Source organism: Onychostruthus taczanowskii, unplaced genomic scaffold (assembly GCF_017590055.1).
Source record: "Onychostruthus taczanowskii isolate IOZ18803 unplaced genomic scaffold, ASM1759005v1 scaffold4, whole genome shotgun sequence".
Lineage (NCBI taxonomy): Eukaryota > Metazoa > Chordata > Aves > Passeriformes > Passeridae > Onychostruthus > Onychostruthus taczanowskii.
In genome coordinates, this window is record NW_024501459.1 from 11,240,653 (window position 1) to 11,260,803 (window position 20,151).

General features: G+C 39.3%; 1 protein-coding gene across 8 annotated transcripts in view; it reads left to right on the forward strand.

Moving 5' to 3' along the window:
* The window catches only part of GDAP1 (ganglioside induced differentiation associated protein 1), a 29,116-nt gene that overhangs the window by 4,850 nt on the left and 4,115 nt on the right, over positions 1-20,151 (forward strand). For 2 of the 8 annotated variants that reach the window (XM_041412959.1, XM_041412963.1), the window contains 4 exons: positions 13,561-13,753; positions 14,996-15,169; positions 17,225-17,319; positions 17,782-17,896. In XM_041412959.1, the coding sequence (XP_041268893.1) occupies positions 13,648-13,753; positions 14,996-15,169; positions 17,225-17,319; positions 17,782-17,896 (490 nt within the window). In that variant the 5' untranslated portion in view covers positions 13,561-13,647. Of the gene's footprint in view, positions 1-2,446; positions 2,477-2,509; positions 2,585-8,538; positions 8,933-11,228; positions 11,318-13,024; positions 13,297-13,560; positions 13,754-14,995; positions 15,170-17,224; positions 17,320-17,781; positions 17,897-20,151 lie in introns of those variants that run through there. The other 6 variants (XM_041412960.1, XM_041412961.1, XM_041412958.1 and 3 more) reach the window with 6 other exon arrangements.

Here is a 20,151-nt window from a genome sequence, read left to right on the forward strand (position 1 = left end):
AGTAGTGTGATGGTTCTGTTCTCCTCCACACAAGATGATGTGTAAAAACACATCTTCAGTTTGTGGTTTACTGTTGTCCTAATCCTTTCCCATAGAATACTGTTTAACTAGTTGCTTCCCACTTTCTATTAGTGAAGTTGAGCTTCACTTAGCAGGCTTTCACCAGCACACTCTTTTTTTCCGCTTTGAGATTATACTCCCAAGTTAAGTTAATGTTCAGTTTTAATTCCACATTGCAGTTCCTCACAGGTTTTTAACAGTTTGCATATTTGCATCTGCAATAACTGAACTCTTCCAAGATCAAAGATATTCATGAAGGTATTGAATATTAATGCCTTTGGTACAAATTTAGCATTTCATACATCCTTCAGGCTTGGGACTTAATGATTAATAACCATTACTTAATAACTATAAACAATGTCTAGTCTCTTACAGCTTTACTTAGATCACATTTAACAAACATCAGCAGCTTTACTGAAGTCAAAATACATAATATCTCTTCTAGTGAAGGCTGAAACAGAAAAGCTTTTAGCCCTTTGGTTTATCTCACTGGTGTGGTTGAAAGCTTTTTCTCCCCATTGAGCAGCGGCACAGCCCTTCCCTTCGCCGTCCTCCTCTAGGGCTGTCTCAGTTTCCTTTTCTGTTCCTAACTAAGACTCATTCTGTGAATTGGCCTTTCTGATTTTGCCCCTACATACTTGCACTCTTCCCTAAAATTCCCTTTAGTAATCTGACCTACTTTTTACTTGTGTATGCGTCCTTCTAGTGTTTCAGGACCCTTGAAGAGCTCTCGATTTAGTCAAGTTTATCTCATGATACCCATCTTATTTTCCCTTTTCATCGAGGTAGTTTCTGTTTATGCCCTTCACACTATTTTCACATTATATTCACATTATATTTACAGATTTCTATCTTTGGACTTTATAATAAAATAAAACCTAGTAGAGAGCAGATCTTAAGTTTGTCTTTTTTACAGGGCAGTCTTGGCAGACACTGGTTTGGGATATTCTCATGCCCCCAACCCTCTGTGCTGCCAGCACAACTGTTTCTTCAGTGAGCTGTGATTTGGATCAGGAAACCAATCCAGCTTAAAAATAATCCAGCAGAAAGATTTATTTTTATTTTGCTCTTAAAGCTGAATCCTTTGCTCTGTTTGCAGAACATCTATGCAAACAATTGCCCTAATGCAATTGAAAGCATACAGAAAAGCTGGCAGCTTTACTGTTCACCTTGTTTGTTTGTAATTCCATTCTCTTTTTCTAGGAATTACAAATAACATTTTCCCCATAATCTTTCACCCAAGTTCCCCTCAGTCTTGCACTTTCAGTCAGTTTGCCTGCTGTTGATTACTAAAGAAGAGATATTCCAGATTTGATGTAGTCACATATCTGCTTAATAACAAAACTTTTCTCTGTACAGCGGTCTTTCAGTACCTGAGGGAAGGCTACAAGAAGCACGGAGACTACCTAAAAGAGTATGTAGTGACAGGACAAGGGGGAATGGCTTCAAACTGAAAGTAAGTAGGTTTAAGTAAGATATAGGAAGAAATTCTTCACTGTGAGGTTGGTGAGGCACTGGAACAGGTTGCCCAGAGGAGCTGTGGGCTCCCTGTCCTGAGAAATGTTCAAGGCCAGGTTGGAAGTGGCTCTGAACAACCTGGTCTAGTTGAAGGTGCCCCTGCCCATGGCAGGGATGTTGGAACTGGGTGGTCTTTTAAGGACCCTTCCAACCCAAGCCATTCTATGATTTTGTACTGTAATGATCCTGTAGGACCTTCCCAACAGGTCTCTTGGTTGTTGAAGTCCCCCATGTTCATCCTGTTCTGTGCTTTGATGATCTAGCAGCAGCACCCAAAGCTCTTGAGTCCTGCATTGCCATGTCCTACAGATTTTCAGGGTGCTTGAGGAGGGCCAAAACCTGATTGAAGCTTTTCTAATTGTCTGGAGGATTCATATTTACTCTCACATCAAGTAAGAATTTGGGTTGTTTAATGTTTATTTGTTAGTGATGTGCAAAGCACCTCTTTTGCCTGAATGTATACTTTGTGGCTTTGCTATTTTTAAGTTGTAGGAATAGCATTATTTTGAGATCTTAATTTCTCTAGTAATTTTCATGTAAATTAGATAGTGAATGAAATAATTTTCATACATGCTGCTTTTAATACCTTAGGAAACAAAACTTCATTGGCCTTCCTGCTCACCATAGTGCTATTTTTATGAATACCTCTATTGACAGTTCTTATACCACTTATATCTTCCCAGAAATCTAGGCTTTTTGCCATGTTTTAGTCCACTTATTAATTTAAAATCCTCCTTTATTAGTTAGCATTTTCATCACCAGTGATTACAGACCTTCAGAGAGCTCTGGTAAAGAGAATTCCTTCACCACACAGACAGCTCTGCAGTGTTTCTGTCTCATGTGACTCCAGTGAAGGAGACCAGAGCTCTGCAGGTCACACCAGGAGACCTTTGCAATGGTGAGTACACCTCAAAGAAGGCACCCATCCCAGCTTCCATAGGGATCACAGTTCTTCAGCTACTCCGTGGAGCTTGGGGTTCCTTATGATCTGCCTTGATTTTATCAGGTAGATTTATCAGACATAAAAATGAGGCTGTATGTCTGTCTGCATTCACTAATTTTGTCTTAACATGGGATGTCATGTGAATTTGTTTTTTTCTTATAAAAATGGATTTTTTTTTTTTAAATTGAGCGGTGATAAATTAATGTTAAAATAGCAATTAGATATGATGTTTCTAATTTTAAAAGACCTTTTGAAGGTTTTGGCTGATGTCACACTCCTGTTTTGCTGTACTGGATCAGAACAACTGTTGCATTTCACCAATGAATTAACGTTGGTGCTTCTTATACCTCAGATAATTGGTTCTTCTGAGTGAATCCATTTGCAAAATTAATTGAAAATCATTGTCATTCTAAATATCACAGTGTTTTGGGTTTGTTGGTGTTGTTTTGGTTCTGGGGGTTTTTTTTCTTGTTTTGGTTTTTTTTTTTTCAATTTATGATGGAGAAAACAGGACAAATGCTACCAGAGGTACAAAAGCTGAGGGTTTTGCTGTTTGATACTGAAGGTAATATGGATATTTTGGGTACAGTATAGTCACTTTTGAGATGTGTTTCCATTAACAAAGTCTGCAACAGAGGAATTGAGCTTTAGAGGACATTACCATAGGGCTAAGCAGGCTGTTCTGCAAAGACCATTAATAGAAAACCACTCCCTCAATCTGCTTAAACTTTGGTGAGGATAATGCGGCTTACTCTAACTGATTTTTGATAAAACAGTAAAAGACAAACAGATGCTTGATATGCCTGAGTTGAGAAGTGCACTCTGTTGATAAGTTTCTTCTGCTTCTTCAGGAATATTTGTGCCATGGAAGAAAACTTTTCTCACCACAGCTAGCATACAAGTCAAATACCATAATGTGTTTTGATATTTAAGTTTACATAAAAGAATACAGCATGGGTTAGTGCATCGTAATCAGCCTAACCAATGAATTGAACCTCCCAGCTGGTATGAGATTTCATTTATTCTTCATTTGCTTCTCTTCTGTTGGCCATTTCACTGTTTGTAACATAATGTTATGATGTTTTTGTATGATGAAGAAACCCTTTCCCTGTGTGGATTACAGTATCAGCCCACTCTGCATCTTGAAAACTGGCTTTCTTAGCAAGTGCACTTACTGTAATACCACATTGCTGCAAAATGGTTTTCTATTTGCCCGCTGAAATTTCACTTAAAGATTAGAATCTGCACTTTGGAAGACACAAACAACAATGCAGAATTTTGAATGTCTGTGTTGTGCAGGTGCAGAACCGTTTTTATGCTCTTGGTGAATTCACATGAGTTTGTGTTTGCAGCTCTACATGTGAATAAGATATCTGTGTTATGTGTTTCTGGCAAGTACAAGATAGACATTGGATAAATTAGTGTCTGCAGTATTCTTTTCCTAAAAACAAACTGTACGATTTGGAGAATTTTAAGCCTTAAGTTTTGTTTAAAGGTAATCTTTTCTTCATTTTTTTCTCTACGTGGAGTCTAAACCAGATTTTGTGTCTTTGTATGTACTTTGATTTTTATGAAAATATCATTCTTTAGAGACTGCAGTTGTCATAGTAAGTAAAATATTTTTACATAGAAGTTTATGATCTTGTACAAAAGGTCCTTTATGAAAAATTATCCATTATTTGAGTTTTTGTAAATCACCTATACTTTGTATTAAGTATGTAATGGTGGAATTTAGTCTAAGATTTCTGCAGAATATCTAACGGTGTCAGAATATCTGACAGAAAATCTCTGACAGTGTCTGCTCTAATCATGGAATGTATGTCTTCCTAATAACACAGTGTATTTGAAAAATAATTATATCATGTTCTCTTATGTCTGAATGCATGATAAATGTAATTGACTTACAGAATAATAATTTTTTTTTTAGTTAGGCATGTATTCATCACTGAATCGTTCACTTGTAGGCATGCCTAAAATCACCATTGTGGAGATCACATTAGTTGCTGTTTTAGGTTGTTAATTAAAAAAGTTGTCATTAACCTGCATGGTATTTCATTATGTTAGGTACAAAGTTTTTTTTCAGCCGATTTGAGAAGTAAAATTGATTTTAAAATTCTCTTATTTCTTGTGATAATATAGCAAAAATTATGTTAATTCACCCACAGTTATCTATCTGCTATTTTTGCTTATAAGAAGTTCTGCCCTGAAAAAAAAAAAATTAACAGAGCTGGAGGACTATTTCTGCAATACAACATGCTAAAGTTAGAAGCTGAGAGTTGCAGTTTTGTCTTCACTTGTAAAGGGATATAGTTTTGGTTTTATGTAAATTTGAGACTGCAGTTTCTGTCTAACGAAACTATAAATCAGATTTTATTTTTACCAGCTGGTTGCATATTTGCAAAATTGAGCCAAATGAAATATTTTAAAAATTTCAGCCAATTTTGAAAATTTATGATGTCAGGATGTTCTTACCTTAAATTTCAGTAACCAGAAAGGGAATGAATCTGGCACCATGCAACTTTGTGATTCTCCAGTCCTAGTGCTGAAAATGAGTTGTATAGGTTTAATAGACAAAAACAAAAGCAAAAAAAAAAAAAAAAAAAGAAAGAAAGAAAATGTGATATTTTCTGTGCCATTTGGTGGCATGTTTCTAGATTAAAAAAAAAAAACTATTGGAAAAATTATAACCCTTTAAGTGTGAAAAATGTGCATGTTATTTTAATCAGAAATTTTGTTGTGTTTTTCACTTGTTTGGGTTTTAAAATTTTTCCTCCTTTCTCTTACAAAGTCTAGCACAGATAGGTTGGGTTTAGTCAATGACTGGAAGTGCCTGGCTCATTCTTCTGGCTATTGAGTGAGTTTCAGTTTGTAAACTATTTGCCTGATTTTGGAAGAGGTGCACATTTGCTTTAACAATTGTACAATTGCACAACTGCTACATGCACAATTGCTTTAACAAATACACCATTTCCCCCCCTACTTTGACAGTTTTTGACACAGCTGCTGTCCACATTTGGAAGTGCTGTGCAGAGCTGGAGCCTACTGTGTTGCCACATCCTGAGTTAAGAGTTCATTTATGGGGACAAATAAGCTTGTGTCCCCATAATAATTTGAATTATTTTATGAGGTAATACTTTTCTTTATCTTCTTATGGTTTTATTTTTTTAAATGGAACCTAAAATCGTATCCACCTAGAGTACAAAATCTTATTAACATGATTATTGAAATAAGACTGTGAGTGTGCATGAAGCTGTTAGAATGGAAGTCTTCAATATGCAAGTACGCTTGCTACCAGTAAATTTTGTTTTATTTCATCCTGTCATGCTGGGAGTGAGTGTTGAAAGACGAATGGGCAAGTGTTGCTCAGGCAGAGGGGAGAAGCACGTCATCCAGCCCCCAGAATAGCATCGGCAGTAAATACGGTCATGCTGTTCCTCCCCGAGATAGACCCAGATCACATTCGTAGCACCCACCGGGTCTGCTGCTAACCAGACCTTCAGGCCTTTGATGAAACATTTACAAATGCAGCTGCAGTTCAGAGGGATCTTCTGCCAGCACTGAAGTAGCTGACATCAAGAAAACGGGAGGAAACGGGATCACAAGGCATGGAGTTCAAACAAAACGCAGTTTAGGGGGAATACAAATTTAATCACAGTATGAAAATGCTTCTCCAAGATATGAACCCTGTACTTGTTAAAACTCCCGTTGCGTGTTAGCTTGTTTCCCAGTGACGTAGAACTGTTAAAGCATGAAGCTTTTGTAGAGGGGGAAAGGTGAACAGAAAAATAGCTCTTTGTTCAATTATCTTGGGTCACACATGGTGTCAAAACTGGAATTAAAATATATTGTAAAATGAAATCAGAGAGAAGCTGAGATTAAAATTTTTTTCCAGTTTTAGTTATTTCTAACTTTGTGCAATATATTGAAATGAAGTTAGATAGCCCTGAAGGGCAGTGGCCTATCTAGCACATTAGAGGCGAAATTTTAATTATTCAAGACCAAGAATTAAACCCTGTCAGTTTCTTCATCTTGAAAAGATAGATTATCCTGCTGGGCCAAAAGAATATTCTTAATGCCTTGTCCCAAAGCTCTGTTCATATTGACTCAAGTTAATATAACTGCTGTGCTTTTATAATGTTTGTATGTAGGACTGTAACATACAGATCAACTTCTTCCTTTGTGTTCTGCCCTGTGGACTTGACAGGACACTACAGGAATTAAGCCAAGGCACCACATCTTCCTCCACCCCCCACCAGTTTGCACGTCTCTGTAAAATTTGAAAAGCTTGTTTCAGCTTCTGCAGCTTCTCTCCTCTGGCTTTGCCCCCGCACCAGTGCATTAGCTCGGGTGTTAGTGGAGAGGGTTTGTTATTTCAGACACATACCATCACCTGCTGCCCTCACTTCTCCCCTGAGCTCGCACAGGGCACAGGGACAACTTCATACTTTCATTTGTATCAGTTACACACATGGGATTTAAATTCATCCCTCTCTCTGTATAGTGCTTTTTTTTTTTCTTTTCTCTCTCCAGATAACTCAATAAATACTAAATTGCAAGTATTCTTGCCTTCAGCTGGCACTAATATCCTACCTCTGTCTTTCTTAGGAAAATCTAATTGGGATTTCTTTAAATGTGATAGGGGAAGTGTGTTTTCAGAGCAGTAGCTCTGGTATTTGTTCTCTATTTGTGAGTGACGTTATGCAGTTGAGAAAAAATCATGCCAGCATGTTTCAGTCAGTGCCAAAAGAACATAGACAGTGATTCAGTGCCCAGATCTATTGCTGCCCAAAACTGTAGCTTGTCCTATTTTTACTTTCACAAATTAGGGTCTTGCTTATTGAAAGGAGTTAGGTGAATGTTATGTTTGCATGCTACTTGATAGTGAATTTAATCAGCTGTTTTTTAGTCTGCTGTTCTTTTATTTCAAGCAGTAAGAATTAATTTTCAAAATTCAGTAAATGTACACTAAATTGATGGATCATAACTGGCCACTACGATTTCATTGTTTCTGCTGTACTATAATTTGAAAACACAATGCAATAGTAGTGCATAAATTGTGTGATTTAGATTGAGGGGAAAAGAGTCTTAGCAAAAGAAAATACACTACCTACACTCACGGTTCCCACCCTGCCATGAGCACTTGTGAGCTGCATTGCCCAGACAGCAACCATGATTTTCTTGTGGTGGTGTGGAGCCCACGGTGGCCCAGGACAGAACAGCCTCCATCCCTGCTGCTGTGCTGGTGAAGGGTGCTCTGGGACAGATGATGATCTAAGCTTTTCAAAACATTTTTTTCCTTTATTTCTGTCTAACACAGATGTCTGACGTGGAGTGAGATTTCAGGGAGTCTAATTGAAATATTTTGCGTGTAACTCTTTTAGTCCAGTTTGCACAAAAGTAATGAGCAAACAGCAAGAACTAAGGCTGAAGAAACAAGAATTTCCTTTTTGAAATAACAGCTATATTTCTATGTTGTCACTGTGATTGAAAATAGATCTTCAAAGGAAATGGATCTTCCTTAGTGACACCTATTTTTTTACTTGTCAATAACAAGGTGTGGAAGTACACGATTATGCTTTAAAGAGGCTTAAAGCTATTTTTCTGAGCAATTTGCTGGGAAAAGATTAAATGTTTAAACTTATTTACAAATTAATTTATCAAAGTGTTCACATTTCCAGTAGAAAGTGTAACAAGATTTTTAGAAATTTTTGAAAATTATTAACGTTTGGGTTTGTTTCAGGGATGGAAAGAATCTGATTTCTATAATTTTTCAGGAAAGATTTTAAAAACTGTTTTCCAGTCAAAAATGGAAATACTATGAGACTTCAGAGGACATTTTACAAAATTGTATTTAACTCCTTAGGTTTTCTTAAGGCTTTCTGTGTTTGGGTGTCATCCAGTTACTGGGTATTTATATTTCACAGTGTGATGGTAATAGAATCTTAACTGGCTTAAGAGCTGGTACAGGACCCACTGAAGCCAGTACAAATCACCTCTCTAACTTTAGTGGACTTTGCTTCAGCATCTGTCTAATCTATTTTACAAGGTCAAAGCTGAGCACTCTGGTTTTGGCCACAGGCAATAATAGGTAGAAACTGGAATATTTCTTACATTCATTGTTTGTGTTGTGGTAATATGTGAATTTTAATGGGCAACCAAAAGCCAGTGTGCCAGACAGTGCTGTGCAAACAAAATGTCATCACTGTTATATTAAAACCAGAATCAATATCAACACCTGGATGCTATGCACAGGGGTACAGAGTTTTCACTGTTGTGGGTGACTTGTCTAAGTTAGTGTGAGGGAAGAAGAAACATGTGAAGTGATGACACAGAATTGTTCCTGAAAGCTTGGTAATGATCCAGGTTTGTGAGCCAGCATATTATACATGTGCACAGAGACAACAAATATGGGTAAGTATAAAAAAAGTTTTAAATAGCTTGAATTTTGCTGATATGTTAGATTTTATACTAAAGATGCTGTTTACATAAAAGCTTGAGGAGGGATAGACTCGATAAAGCTTTAGTGTTAATACCTAGATTTTAAGGTTTATGGCTAAGAAACGACATTTTTTTCACCTTATGAAAATACATTAAATCTCTTTCTGTGTGTGCATTAAAAACCTTATATTTCAGGAAAATTCATTCCAATCAAAACTGTTGAGATTTATATATCATTAGAACAATTAATATTTTTGTTACATCAAAATTACTAATAACGATTTTGAAATAGGCTTACTATAAAAATTCTAAAAATGTTATATAAAAATTAATTATTAAACTGTATTTCTGAAGCATTTACATATGAAACTCCTGCATGGAACAGGAATACTATAGTATTTAGGGAAAATTTGGTAGAATTTTGTGGTGAAATCCCTAAAAAAACCCTAGTATGATGTGTTAAGTAACTTTGACAATGACTAAATAAATTCTATTATAAATTGATTTTGTTGGATGTAAAATGGTAACTGACAAATTATTTTTCCTGTGAACATGAATCAGCTATCTACAACTGCCATCGCTCCATGGTTTTATATGCAGTTAAATTAGGGCACAGATAGTTTCAGCTGTGACTATCAAGACATAATGCTGCTCTCACTTTTTCTATATAGTTGCATATCTAATTTTTCAGTCATGTTAAAGAAAGTTCTTGTGTCAGTATTAAGCCTCAGCTGTGTACCTGAGTTCAGTGCTATGTTTTTTTGACTCATATCATCAGTAAAGCAGCATCTGCCAGTGGAATTTAATCAATAACCATTGACGACAGAAGGTCCAGAACAGAACCTGCCTTACTTTCCCAATGAGTATTAACTCCTGCAACACTGTCAATTAGGCTGGCTCTGCACTTGGAACTGAACCAATGCATCTGTTAATGATTCATAAACAGAATCCAGCTAATTTTCAGCTTTAAAGGCTCTTGGCTGCACAGAAAAAAAAATAAAAAATTCCCCCCTGTAGTCTAGTACATTTAGGTTTCAGTAGGCACAATGAATTGATCTGATAAGAAAAAAAACAGTTGTTTTTTAACTTGCATCAATTACTTTAATGACACATCTGACCTGTGTGTGTCTTGTTAATAACATGGAGTGAAAGTTGAAGTAAAGAAGAAAACTGATTACCAGAATTCTGATTTCCAGATCTTTCACCCATTTTATATAACTGTTTATAACTGTTTATCAAGATTTTTTTTATTTTTAGCATTAGCTGTAAATGTTATTTTCCTTCCATGATGTAAAAATATGTGCATTAAAAAAACTTGTAGAGGGTCATGCATATATGCATATATTTTTGTAAACATATATAGGATGCTAAAAAAGGCCCAAGAGAGGCCATGCAGAGAAACAGGGCAAGAACATCAGTGTCGTAGGAAAAATTATTTATCACACAGAGCTAGGGGTCTGCTTGAAGCCACAAGCTGCCAAGATGCCAGTCAGATTTGCATTTCTGCTGCTTGTGTATTTATGGCACAAATTAAACATGCCCTAAGGAGACTTTTGTTTTGATTGTGTAAAGCCTTGTGTAAATGCTTGTGAAACAAGATGTTCCAGGTTGTGATGAGCTTTTTCATAATCTGGCCCTTTTGCTTGCTTTTCTGTGGCTATGAGAAAGGTAGAAGGGCAAACATAGGTGGATGGATAGGTGCTGGTTCTGAAGAGAAAGGAATTATTCGTCCTTTTTTCTTCATCTCTGGAAGAAGGAAGGTTCTATGCACCGTGTTTGGGAAAAGGGAGGCCTCGTGTGGCCAGGCCTGGGAACGGCCCTGTCGGGCTGGAGGGATCCCGTCCGCAGGCACCCGCTCCTTCAGCAGAACCAGGACTATAAACATGGACATCGGGGTATTATGTATCAGGGTTATTATTTATCATAGAATGGCCTAGGGTGGAAGGGACCTTACACATCATCCACTTCCAACACCCCTGCCATGGGCAGGGACACCTTCACTAGGCCAGGTTGTTCAGAGCCACTTCCAGTCTGGCCTTACCATTTCTTGGGATGGAGAGCCACAGCTTCTCTGGGCAACCTGTTCCAGTGCCTCACCACCCTCACAGTAAAGAATCTCATCCTGATATCTAATCTACTTTCTTTTAGTTTGAAGCCATTCCCCCTTGTCCTGTCACTCTTGTAGAAAGTCCCTCTTAGTCTTTCCTGTAGACTCCCTTCAGGTACTGAAGGCCTCAATTTGGCAACCTGTAAGCCTTCTTTTTTCCAGGGTGAACAGTCCTAATCCTCCTGGCATTTCCTCATAGGAGAGGTGCTCCATCCCCCAAATCGTCTGGTCCTCTGGACCCGCTCCAACTGGTCAGTATTTTTCCTATATTTCATAGCAATATGAATGACTAGGTTAGGAAGAAGGATCACCTGTATATGATTGCAGCTGTTCGGTCCTTCTTTCTTTATTGTGTTACAAGATAGATATATTTCCTTGCCTTTCTAGACATCTAAACCAGGTAACAAAATCAAACACAGAAGTCCATGTGTGATATTAAATAAATTCGCTGTACCAAGAGAAGCAGGGTAGTGGTCTATATGGTAATTGACAAAATGACAACACAACATTTTGATTAATAGGCAAAATGAAGGAAAAAAAAAAAAAAAAAAGCAAAGCAGACTCCTGAAAGAGTGCCTAGTTCATGTAAATTTAAGAAAAAACAATTCCCAGTTCTTTCCCTTGAGTTGCTGTAAGATCTAGCTGTAAGGAACAGCTGTGCAGCAGCCTAGGCAGGGATCTGTGAAAATATCCATGTATCGGTGAGTCACAGGTTAAAGCCTTTGTGCATGAGAGGATGTTCTAGCACTCTTACCTTAGACATGTATCTTAAAGAGAAGTAAATCCAGCCATAAGGCCATCAACTGCATTCTTGTGGTCAGTTCTAAGCACATTCTCCAACTTTTTGAAGAATAATAATTAAATTAAATTCCCCCAAGTGTGGGATTTACCATCAGTTACCATCAGCTGGGGTTTGTGAGAAGCCTCTCACCAGGCATAACCTTCTGAAGAGATTATTTTGGCTTGTGACTCTAGCAAGGAGTGGTCTCTGAAGAAGGTATGGGCCTGCCCTTGTGCCCACTCCCGTGATCAGTACAGGGCTGGAAGCTGGCTTTTTGTTTCTTTCCTTTTTATTTATAAAGTTTGTCCATTACCTTGTCTCAGTGACTTAAATCCATTTCCTTGCTTAACATTAGTAAAAATTTCCCTTAATGTTCTTGTTATTGGGATACAGCTCTCAACATACTAGGTTCAGGTCTTTAAGAGACTGATCATGATGTTCATCTGTTATCCAGAAATGGCACATGGGACTGAGTTATCAGGTTTACCTGAAATAGTCGCCTTTACTGGGAACTGAGCAGTCAGAATGAAGATAACAATACTCTGCACTCTGTAATCTCATTGTGCTTTTTTACTCTGCTAAAATCTGCCTGCTGTTGCTGATAGCGTCTAATGTACTATCACCAATCACATTTCTAAACTATCTCCAGTGTAAGATACAGAGGAGGCATTTCCTGATGATGTAAACCATTGTTCGCTCTCAAATGCTTTTCCAAAAAGACCTTGCTTCACACAGGGAAAATGAAAAAAGCCCTGAAAAACTGTTAGATTTTCTAATTTTGTTTAGAAAAAAAAATAATTAAATAACTTTCTCTCTTGAGAGTGAAAGAACACATCTAGAGGCAAAAGAAGTTATTCGAAAGCTTTGTTCCTTCTTGCTATGACTCATTTTGCAATTGAGGATTTATGCCCGCAGGGTCCAATTCAGCATGATTTATGGGTGGTTTGGTTTTTTTGGTTGTTTTTTTTTTTTTTTTTTTGGGTTGTTTTATTTTGTTTTGTTTTTTCCGAAGTGTGTGTTGCTGATGTCCCTGAAATTCATACTGGAAACACTGGTTCAAAAAAAAAAAACAAAAAAAACACCAAAAAACTAAACCAAAAACCAAATAAATATAAAAGGTTAAATCCTGCCATGTGACCTTCCCTACTTGCGCATCCATCTTCCTGCGCTTCCTTAGGGGATGCGGCAGACGGCTTTGCAGGCGGTTTCCCCTTCGGAAGGGCTGTCCTCCGAGCAGTGAGGGCTGTTCCCCGCATCCCCGGGGTATTCCCTTCGGGTGATTTCCAAGAGCGGATCGGCGCGGGGCGGGCACGGCCGCCGCTCCGCGCCCGCGCTGCCTCCTGCCCCGCCCAGCGCCGCGGGCCGAGCCGGGCCCAGCCGAGCCGAGCCGAGCCGGGCATGGCGCCGCTGGTGCTGTACCACTGGACGCAGTCCTTTTCCTCGCAGAAGGTGAGGGGTGGGCGGGGGAGCGGGCCCTGGATCGCCGCCTTCCGCCGTGCCCACAGCCCCTGCGCTCCCGCGGCGGCTTCGGGGCGGAAGGGGTGGAGGATGGAGGATGGAGGATGGAGGGAGCGGCCGTGGGTGCGCCAAGGCGGGACCGGCAGAACGGCCGGCCGGGGATGCTGCCCGGCCGGGGATGCTGCCTGGCCGGCCGGGGATACTGCCCGGCCGGTCGAGGATGCTGCCCGGGTGACCCCGGCGGTGCCGTTCCAGGTGCGGTTGGCAATAGCCGAGAAGGCGCTGAAGTGCGAGGAGCGCGATGTGAACCTGCCGCTGAGCGAGCACAACGAGCCGTGGTTCATGCGCTTGAGCTCCTCTGGAGAAGTGCCCGTCCTGATCCATGGAGAAAACATAATTTGTGAGGCAACGCAGATTATTGATTACCTTGAAGCGACGTTTGTAGATGGTAATCCCACAACCATTTCAATACGTGGTTCTTCCCCTCACCCCGTAAACTGCAGCAATGCTGGGGGCAGCTCTGTGTCACTGCAGGACTTCATTCAGGGCAGAATATGTTTATAGTCACACAAGTAAACAGGCTTCTTAATAGCTAGCAGTTTGGGTTGAATACATGTTCCTGTAAAATTAGTTGAAGGCTTTCCAGCAGCTTCATGAGTGAACCTTTATAATTAAAACCTACCACTGTCCTCCTTAGCCCTTCAGGAAGGATGGAGAGGCCAGGAATGGCAGCAGCACAAAGTTAGCTGCACTAACCCTGGTGTGACACTGCCATGAAAAGTAAACTGAACAGTGCTGCATGACTGCCTTTGTTGAGCAGGTCCAGATTCCCTGTGAGATAAGAAGAAACATGCTTAATTTCAGAAAAAATCTTCTGTAGAACAATGGAAGTAGAATGAGCAAAATTTTTTGGAGCCAAAATGGAATGAAGAAGTAAAAGAGCAGGAAGAGAAGCCTTGGAAGTGATCATGTGCAGGATTTTGAAGTTCTTTGTGCCTGTACTGTTAAAAGAAAACAAAAAACCAAACACCAACCAAAAAGCCTGCCTCAATTTTTGAAGGAAATGCAGAGCTGAATTTTGTATAGGGGTGAAGATGGCAGCATTTTGTATTTCAGGGATTTAGCACTGCAATTTCTGAGGCATGAAAAAAACTTCATTTTTGAGTGAACATAATTTGTGCTCTCTTTTAGTCAAAAAAGGAGTTGGGGCCCAGGTAGATCAAGGCTAGGGTAAAACTCATTGATGTGCAGGAATACTTCCAGCCATGCTTTGTGTGGGATTCCTGTACTGTAATTTTTACACCATTGCAGGAGCAGTAATGTTTCAGCCATAACAATTTCCTGGAATCTCAGCTGTCCCCTGCTGTGAGAGCATTATAGGGTTGTATGGCATGGTCACCCATTCCTAGATGTATGTAACAGAGCTGAGAGTGGTTTCCTGATTTGAAAGCTTTTTAAATACGTGTTTGTATGGGTTGCTGCATAGGAATTGGAATTCTAAAACATTTTAAAATGAACTACAAATATACATTTCTCTGAGCTGCAATCACACTGTTGAGTTATGTGGGGAACAAGTGAAGCTTTCTTACCTGTGGCTGTGTCACCTTTACCAGCTGGACATGACTGAGTAAACTTTGGTTAATTAGATGATTCTTCTTTTCTTAACTTTATTTTTAACTTTGTTTTTCAGAGGAAGTACCAAGATTAATGCCAGAAGAGGGGAGCATGTATTATCCAAGGGTGCAACACTACAGGGAGCTCTTAGACTCCTTGCCTATGGATGCCTACACACATGGCTGCATCCTGCACCCCGAGTTAACCGTGGACTCCATGATTCCAGCCTATGCTACCAGCAGGATCCGTAGTATGTACTGGTGTAGCTCTGAATGTCTCTGACTTAGTAGGTTGCTGCATTACATTCATCTTCTTTCTTAAGTCCACCTTAAACAATACTGAGCACAGATTATGAATTTTAGTTGCAGTCCTTGATGATTTGTGCATATACTTTTTATTGATTGTGTATAGTTGGGATTTGGAAATGGGAAAGAGGAAATGTTATTTTTGAGGTGTCTGTGGAGATAATTTTTTTTGTACCATGGCTACCTTTTAACTGATGTCTTTATGTTTCCTTCAATGTATTGCAAAAGAACTGAGTAGTTCTAGGACAAGTATCAACTCTTGACAGCACGGCTGGATGATGATTCCCTGTTTACTATTAGATTCTGAGATCTCTGATTTTTTTTTTTTTTTGTGTCAATGTCAGTGGTTTATATACTGTTGATTCTTTTTTTTTTTCTTTGTACGATGTTTGAGAATGCTCTGCAGAACAAAGTCAAATACTGCAGAGTCTTTAAAATGTAATACATCTATACTAAGTCCATTATATCATAAATGGTGATATTGTGTTAGCTTGAGAAATCATATTTCCAACAAAATGTCTTATCCCCCTCCTTAAAATTTCTGGTAACACACTATTATGTTGTCAGAAGTGAAGGCAGGCAGTTAATTTTTCCATATTGTTGCATGGTTGTTGTTACTGAAGTAACATAGAATCACAGGATCATAAAATCATAGAATCATAGAATGGCCTAGGTTAAAAGGGACCTTAAAGATCATCAGTTTCAACATCTTCCACTAGACCAGGCTGTTCCAAGCCCCATCCAGCCTGGCCTTGGACACTTCTAGGGATAGGGAGTCCACAGCTTTTCTGGGCAATCTGTTCCAGGGCCTCACCACCCTCACCGGAAAGAATTTCTTCTCCATATCTAATCTAAATCTACTTCCTTCAGTTTAAAGCCACTCCCCCTTGTCTAAGAACACAAATTATTCTCTTACATCACTGCATTGTCTGGTTTGGTGCTTTTGATTTGGTTGTTTGTTTTTTTTTTTTTCCAAATGTGGATGCTAACTGTTTACTGAAAATTGTGCTTTACTCATAGGCATTATGTCTAGTTTTTCTGTTTTCACATAGTAATAATCAGTGCTTTTATTCCAGTTCCCCTTACAACATTGTCCTCTGCTTTTTTTGCTGTATGTATTCTTCTGCTCTAGCTTCTAGTTGGTATAAATTGTTCTCAGTTTGCACATGTTCATACTGGCAGAGCTAACATTATAGCTCATCTAAGTTGGGATGTTTTCTTATCTTTTCATGCTTAAAGCATAGTCTACATTTTTTGATTTGAAGCATTTTTTTTGAAAAGCCTGTGAATGTTTCTTAACAATTCCTTTGCATGTTCAAACTTCTCCTGGTTGGAGATGGTTTCATTTTCAGCTTGAAACACCTGGGTTTTTTTCAGACTGCTAGGTATAATAGGGCATGGGCCAGTTGTGTATTATGTCTTTTGGTATTCTAGGTTTATAAGTATGGCATTTTCAAGAAAAGCCCCATTTTAAGGAAAAGGCTATGCATGCATAGTATAAATCAGTAAAGTTAACTTAAGCTTTTCACATAATTCCTTCTTTAAATCATGTAATGAATGTTCCTCTAGTATGTGCATACAGTTCTTAAAGAACATTTCCAAAAGGATCACAGACTCTGGCATCAGATTTTAGGTAGATGAAAACACCTTGGCTCCATATTCAGTGGCATTTAGGCTTTCGCTGTGAAATTATGCCTGTGGCCTACAGTGACAAGAAATCTCAGTGTGGGCCTACCAGCACTGTCACATTGTAAACTGATGAGCTGAAGGTGGGTTGGGTCAATTTAAAAAGCATTTAAGTTTTCCGAAACGTGATATATTTAAATCCTAACCTGGTGCAGATGCTGTATTGAAGCAGCACTTCCAATTTCCTTGGTATGATATTTGTATCATGAGATTGTATCATGAGTATGTTTGGCTATCTAATATTTGTCATTCCTTTCTTTGTCTGCCTCGGTGTTGTTTTGGCTTTGGTTTTTTGTTTGTTTGTTTTAAATTAGGCCAAATAAGTAACACAGAATCAGAATTGAAGAAACTTGCAGAAGAAAATCCAGACCTTCAAGATGCCTATATAGCAAAACAGAAGCGCCTTAAGGTAAGAAACCCCTTTGTATGGGCTCCTTTATTATGAGCTTGTTAGTGTTAGATTTTTTGGTCACAATATAAACATTTGTTTCACTTGTCATTACCAGTAATGTCATGCAGTCGTTTAACCCTTCAAGGCATGAAACAGTCTGTTCTCAGATCAGCTACACACTTCAAGTGTGTGCTGAAGGTACTGGACTGGTCCCACTGACTTCAGAGGTAAGTACACATCAGTGCTAGTGTTGGGCTGTTGAGCACCCTGCAGGGGTAGGCAAACCTTAATATCTGGCATCTCTAAAGTCTTCTTCTGTTTTCTGAATTGTCACCAGTATCCATGTGGTATCTATCTGACTACGTGGAGAAAATAATGACATTTTATGAATAAACACTGTAGTATCCTAAGTATAAGCTTCTCTGATAAAAGTATAAACTCTGTATGATGATTAAAACACTAACCTGTATGTCTATTTAGTCTAAACTACTGGATCATGATAATATAAAATACCTAAAGAAAATACTGGATGAATTGGAAAAAGTTTTGGATCAGGTGGAGACTGAATTGCAGCGGCGAAATGAGGAAACACCAGGTAAGGAATTTTTCTTGCTAAATCCTGTTAATATTTCTGTTTGAGGAGACTGAGTAAACTTGTTGACAGCACCATTATAAAACAATATTTAATGTGTCAGAGTTGATACTTTTAGTGTATATTGATCTATACATCACAGAAGGGATCAATATTGTTTTAAATACTGGCTTGCTTTACTGTTCCAGTCAATGATTTCTCACTGTCTCATGAGAGTGCGTGATCGCATTTTCAGCAAAATGAGTATAATTAGCTGCAGAATTTTTTTAGTATTTTTGTCAAAAAATCAGGAAAAAAATTAACTACAGAATGTTGATGTTATAGGTGTAGGCTTCAGTTCATTATTAAGATCAGAACCTTAATGTTTAATACAGGTTTATTATAATCTTGTGCAGATACTCTGCTGATATTTGTGGTATATGTAGAATAAGCAATCTGAATAATTGCTCTAATCATTTGGCAACCCTCTTCCCTCACCCTCTTGAAAAGCAATCCTGTTTAGCTGCTTCCACCCAAATAAAAGGCAAATTTTTCACAGAACCACAGAATCATCAATGTTGAAAGAGACTTTCAAGGTGATCTAGTCTGACTGTCAACCCAGCACCATCAAAACCACACCTAAACCATATCCTGCTGTCTGCTGCCCTGGGCAACATATTCCAATGCCTGACCACTCTTTCAGTGAAAAACATTTCTAATATCTAATCTGAACTTTGTCTGGCTCAACTTAGGGCCATTTCATCCTGTTAGAAAGGACTGACCCAAATATTGAGCCCTGGGGAACCGCACTAGTGACCAGCCACCAACTGGATGTAACTCCGTTCACCACCACTCCCTGGGCTGGGACATCCAGCCAGATTTTTACTCAATGAAGAATATACTCACCCAAGCCAGTTTGCCCAGGAGAATGCTCTGGGAGACAGGTCAAAAGCTTTACAGGTATTTAGATAATGTGCACAGCCTTTTCCTCATCCAGTGAGCGTGTCACTGGTCATGGAAGGAGGTCAGGTTGGCCAAACAAGACCTGCCTTTTTAAACTCATGCTGGCTGGGCCTGTTCCCCTGATTCTCCTGCACATGCCATGTAGTGACACTCAGGACGATCTACTCCATGATGTTTCCCAGTACCAAGGTCAGGATGACCAGGTCTGTAGTTTCCTGGATCCTCCTTCTGACCCTTCTTGTAGATGGGTATTATATTTGCTAATTTCCAGGCAATAGAGTCTTCTGTGGTTAATCAAGATTGCTGGTAAATAATTTTAATAATTGGCAAATTTTTGGCAGCTCCCCTCTTATTCTTGGGCACATTCCATCTTGACCTATAGAGTTGTGGGTGTCTAACTGGCATGACAGGTCACTAACCATTTTCTTCTGAGTTGTAGGGTCTTCACTCAGGTGCCCATCACCAACTTTCAGCTCTGGGAGCTGGACAGCCTGAGGACCAGGGGTTTTGGTGTTAAAGACTGAAGCAAGGAAGGCATTAAGTATTTCAGACTTTTTCTCATCACCCACTATGTTTCCCCCTCCATACAGCAAAGGATTGAGACTCTTTAGCCCTCCTTTTTCTGTCAATGTGTTTACTGAAACTGTTTTTGTTGTCTTGAACTTCAGTGACCAAATTAAATTCCAGTTTGGCTTTCTTTCTAATTTTCTCCTGCATAACCCCATGACATCCTTGTAGTTACCCACCTCCTTCCAGAGGTGAGACACAGTCTTTTTTACCCTGAGTTCCAGCCTAAGTTCCCTGTTTAACCAGGCTGGTCTTTGTCCCTGACAGCATATGGGGACAACCTGTTGCTGTACCTTTAAGAATTCCTCCTTAAATCTTGCCCATTCTTCCTATACTACTTTGCCTTTCAGGACTGACTCTGTCAATCAGTCTCCTAATCAGTCCTGGCAGAGGTCCAAGGTGGCAGTTCTGCTAGTGCCTCTCCTTACTTCACCCAGAACTGAAAACTCCATCGTTTTGTGGTTGCTGTGCCCAAGATGGCCACTGACCACCATATCACCCATGAGTCCTTCTCCAGTTGGGAGTAAGTTTTCTTCCACACACTCCAGGAATCTCCTGCTCCTCTCCACTGTGTTGTATTTTCAGCAGGCATCTGGCTGAAGTCCCTCACAAGTACAAGGGCTGAAATTCTGCCAGCCTCCTGTAGAGTGCGTCATCTGCCTCTTTGTGGTCGCTAGCGGGTCTGTAACACACTCCTACAAGGACATCTGCAATGCTGACCTTCCCCCTCATCTATACCCACAGGCATT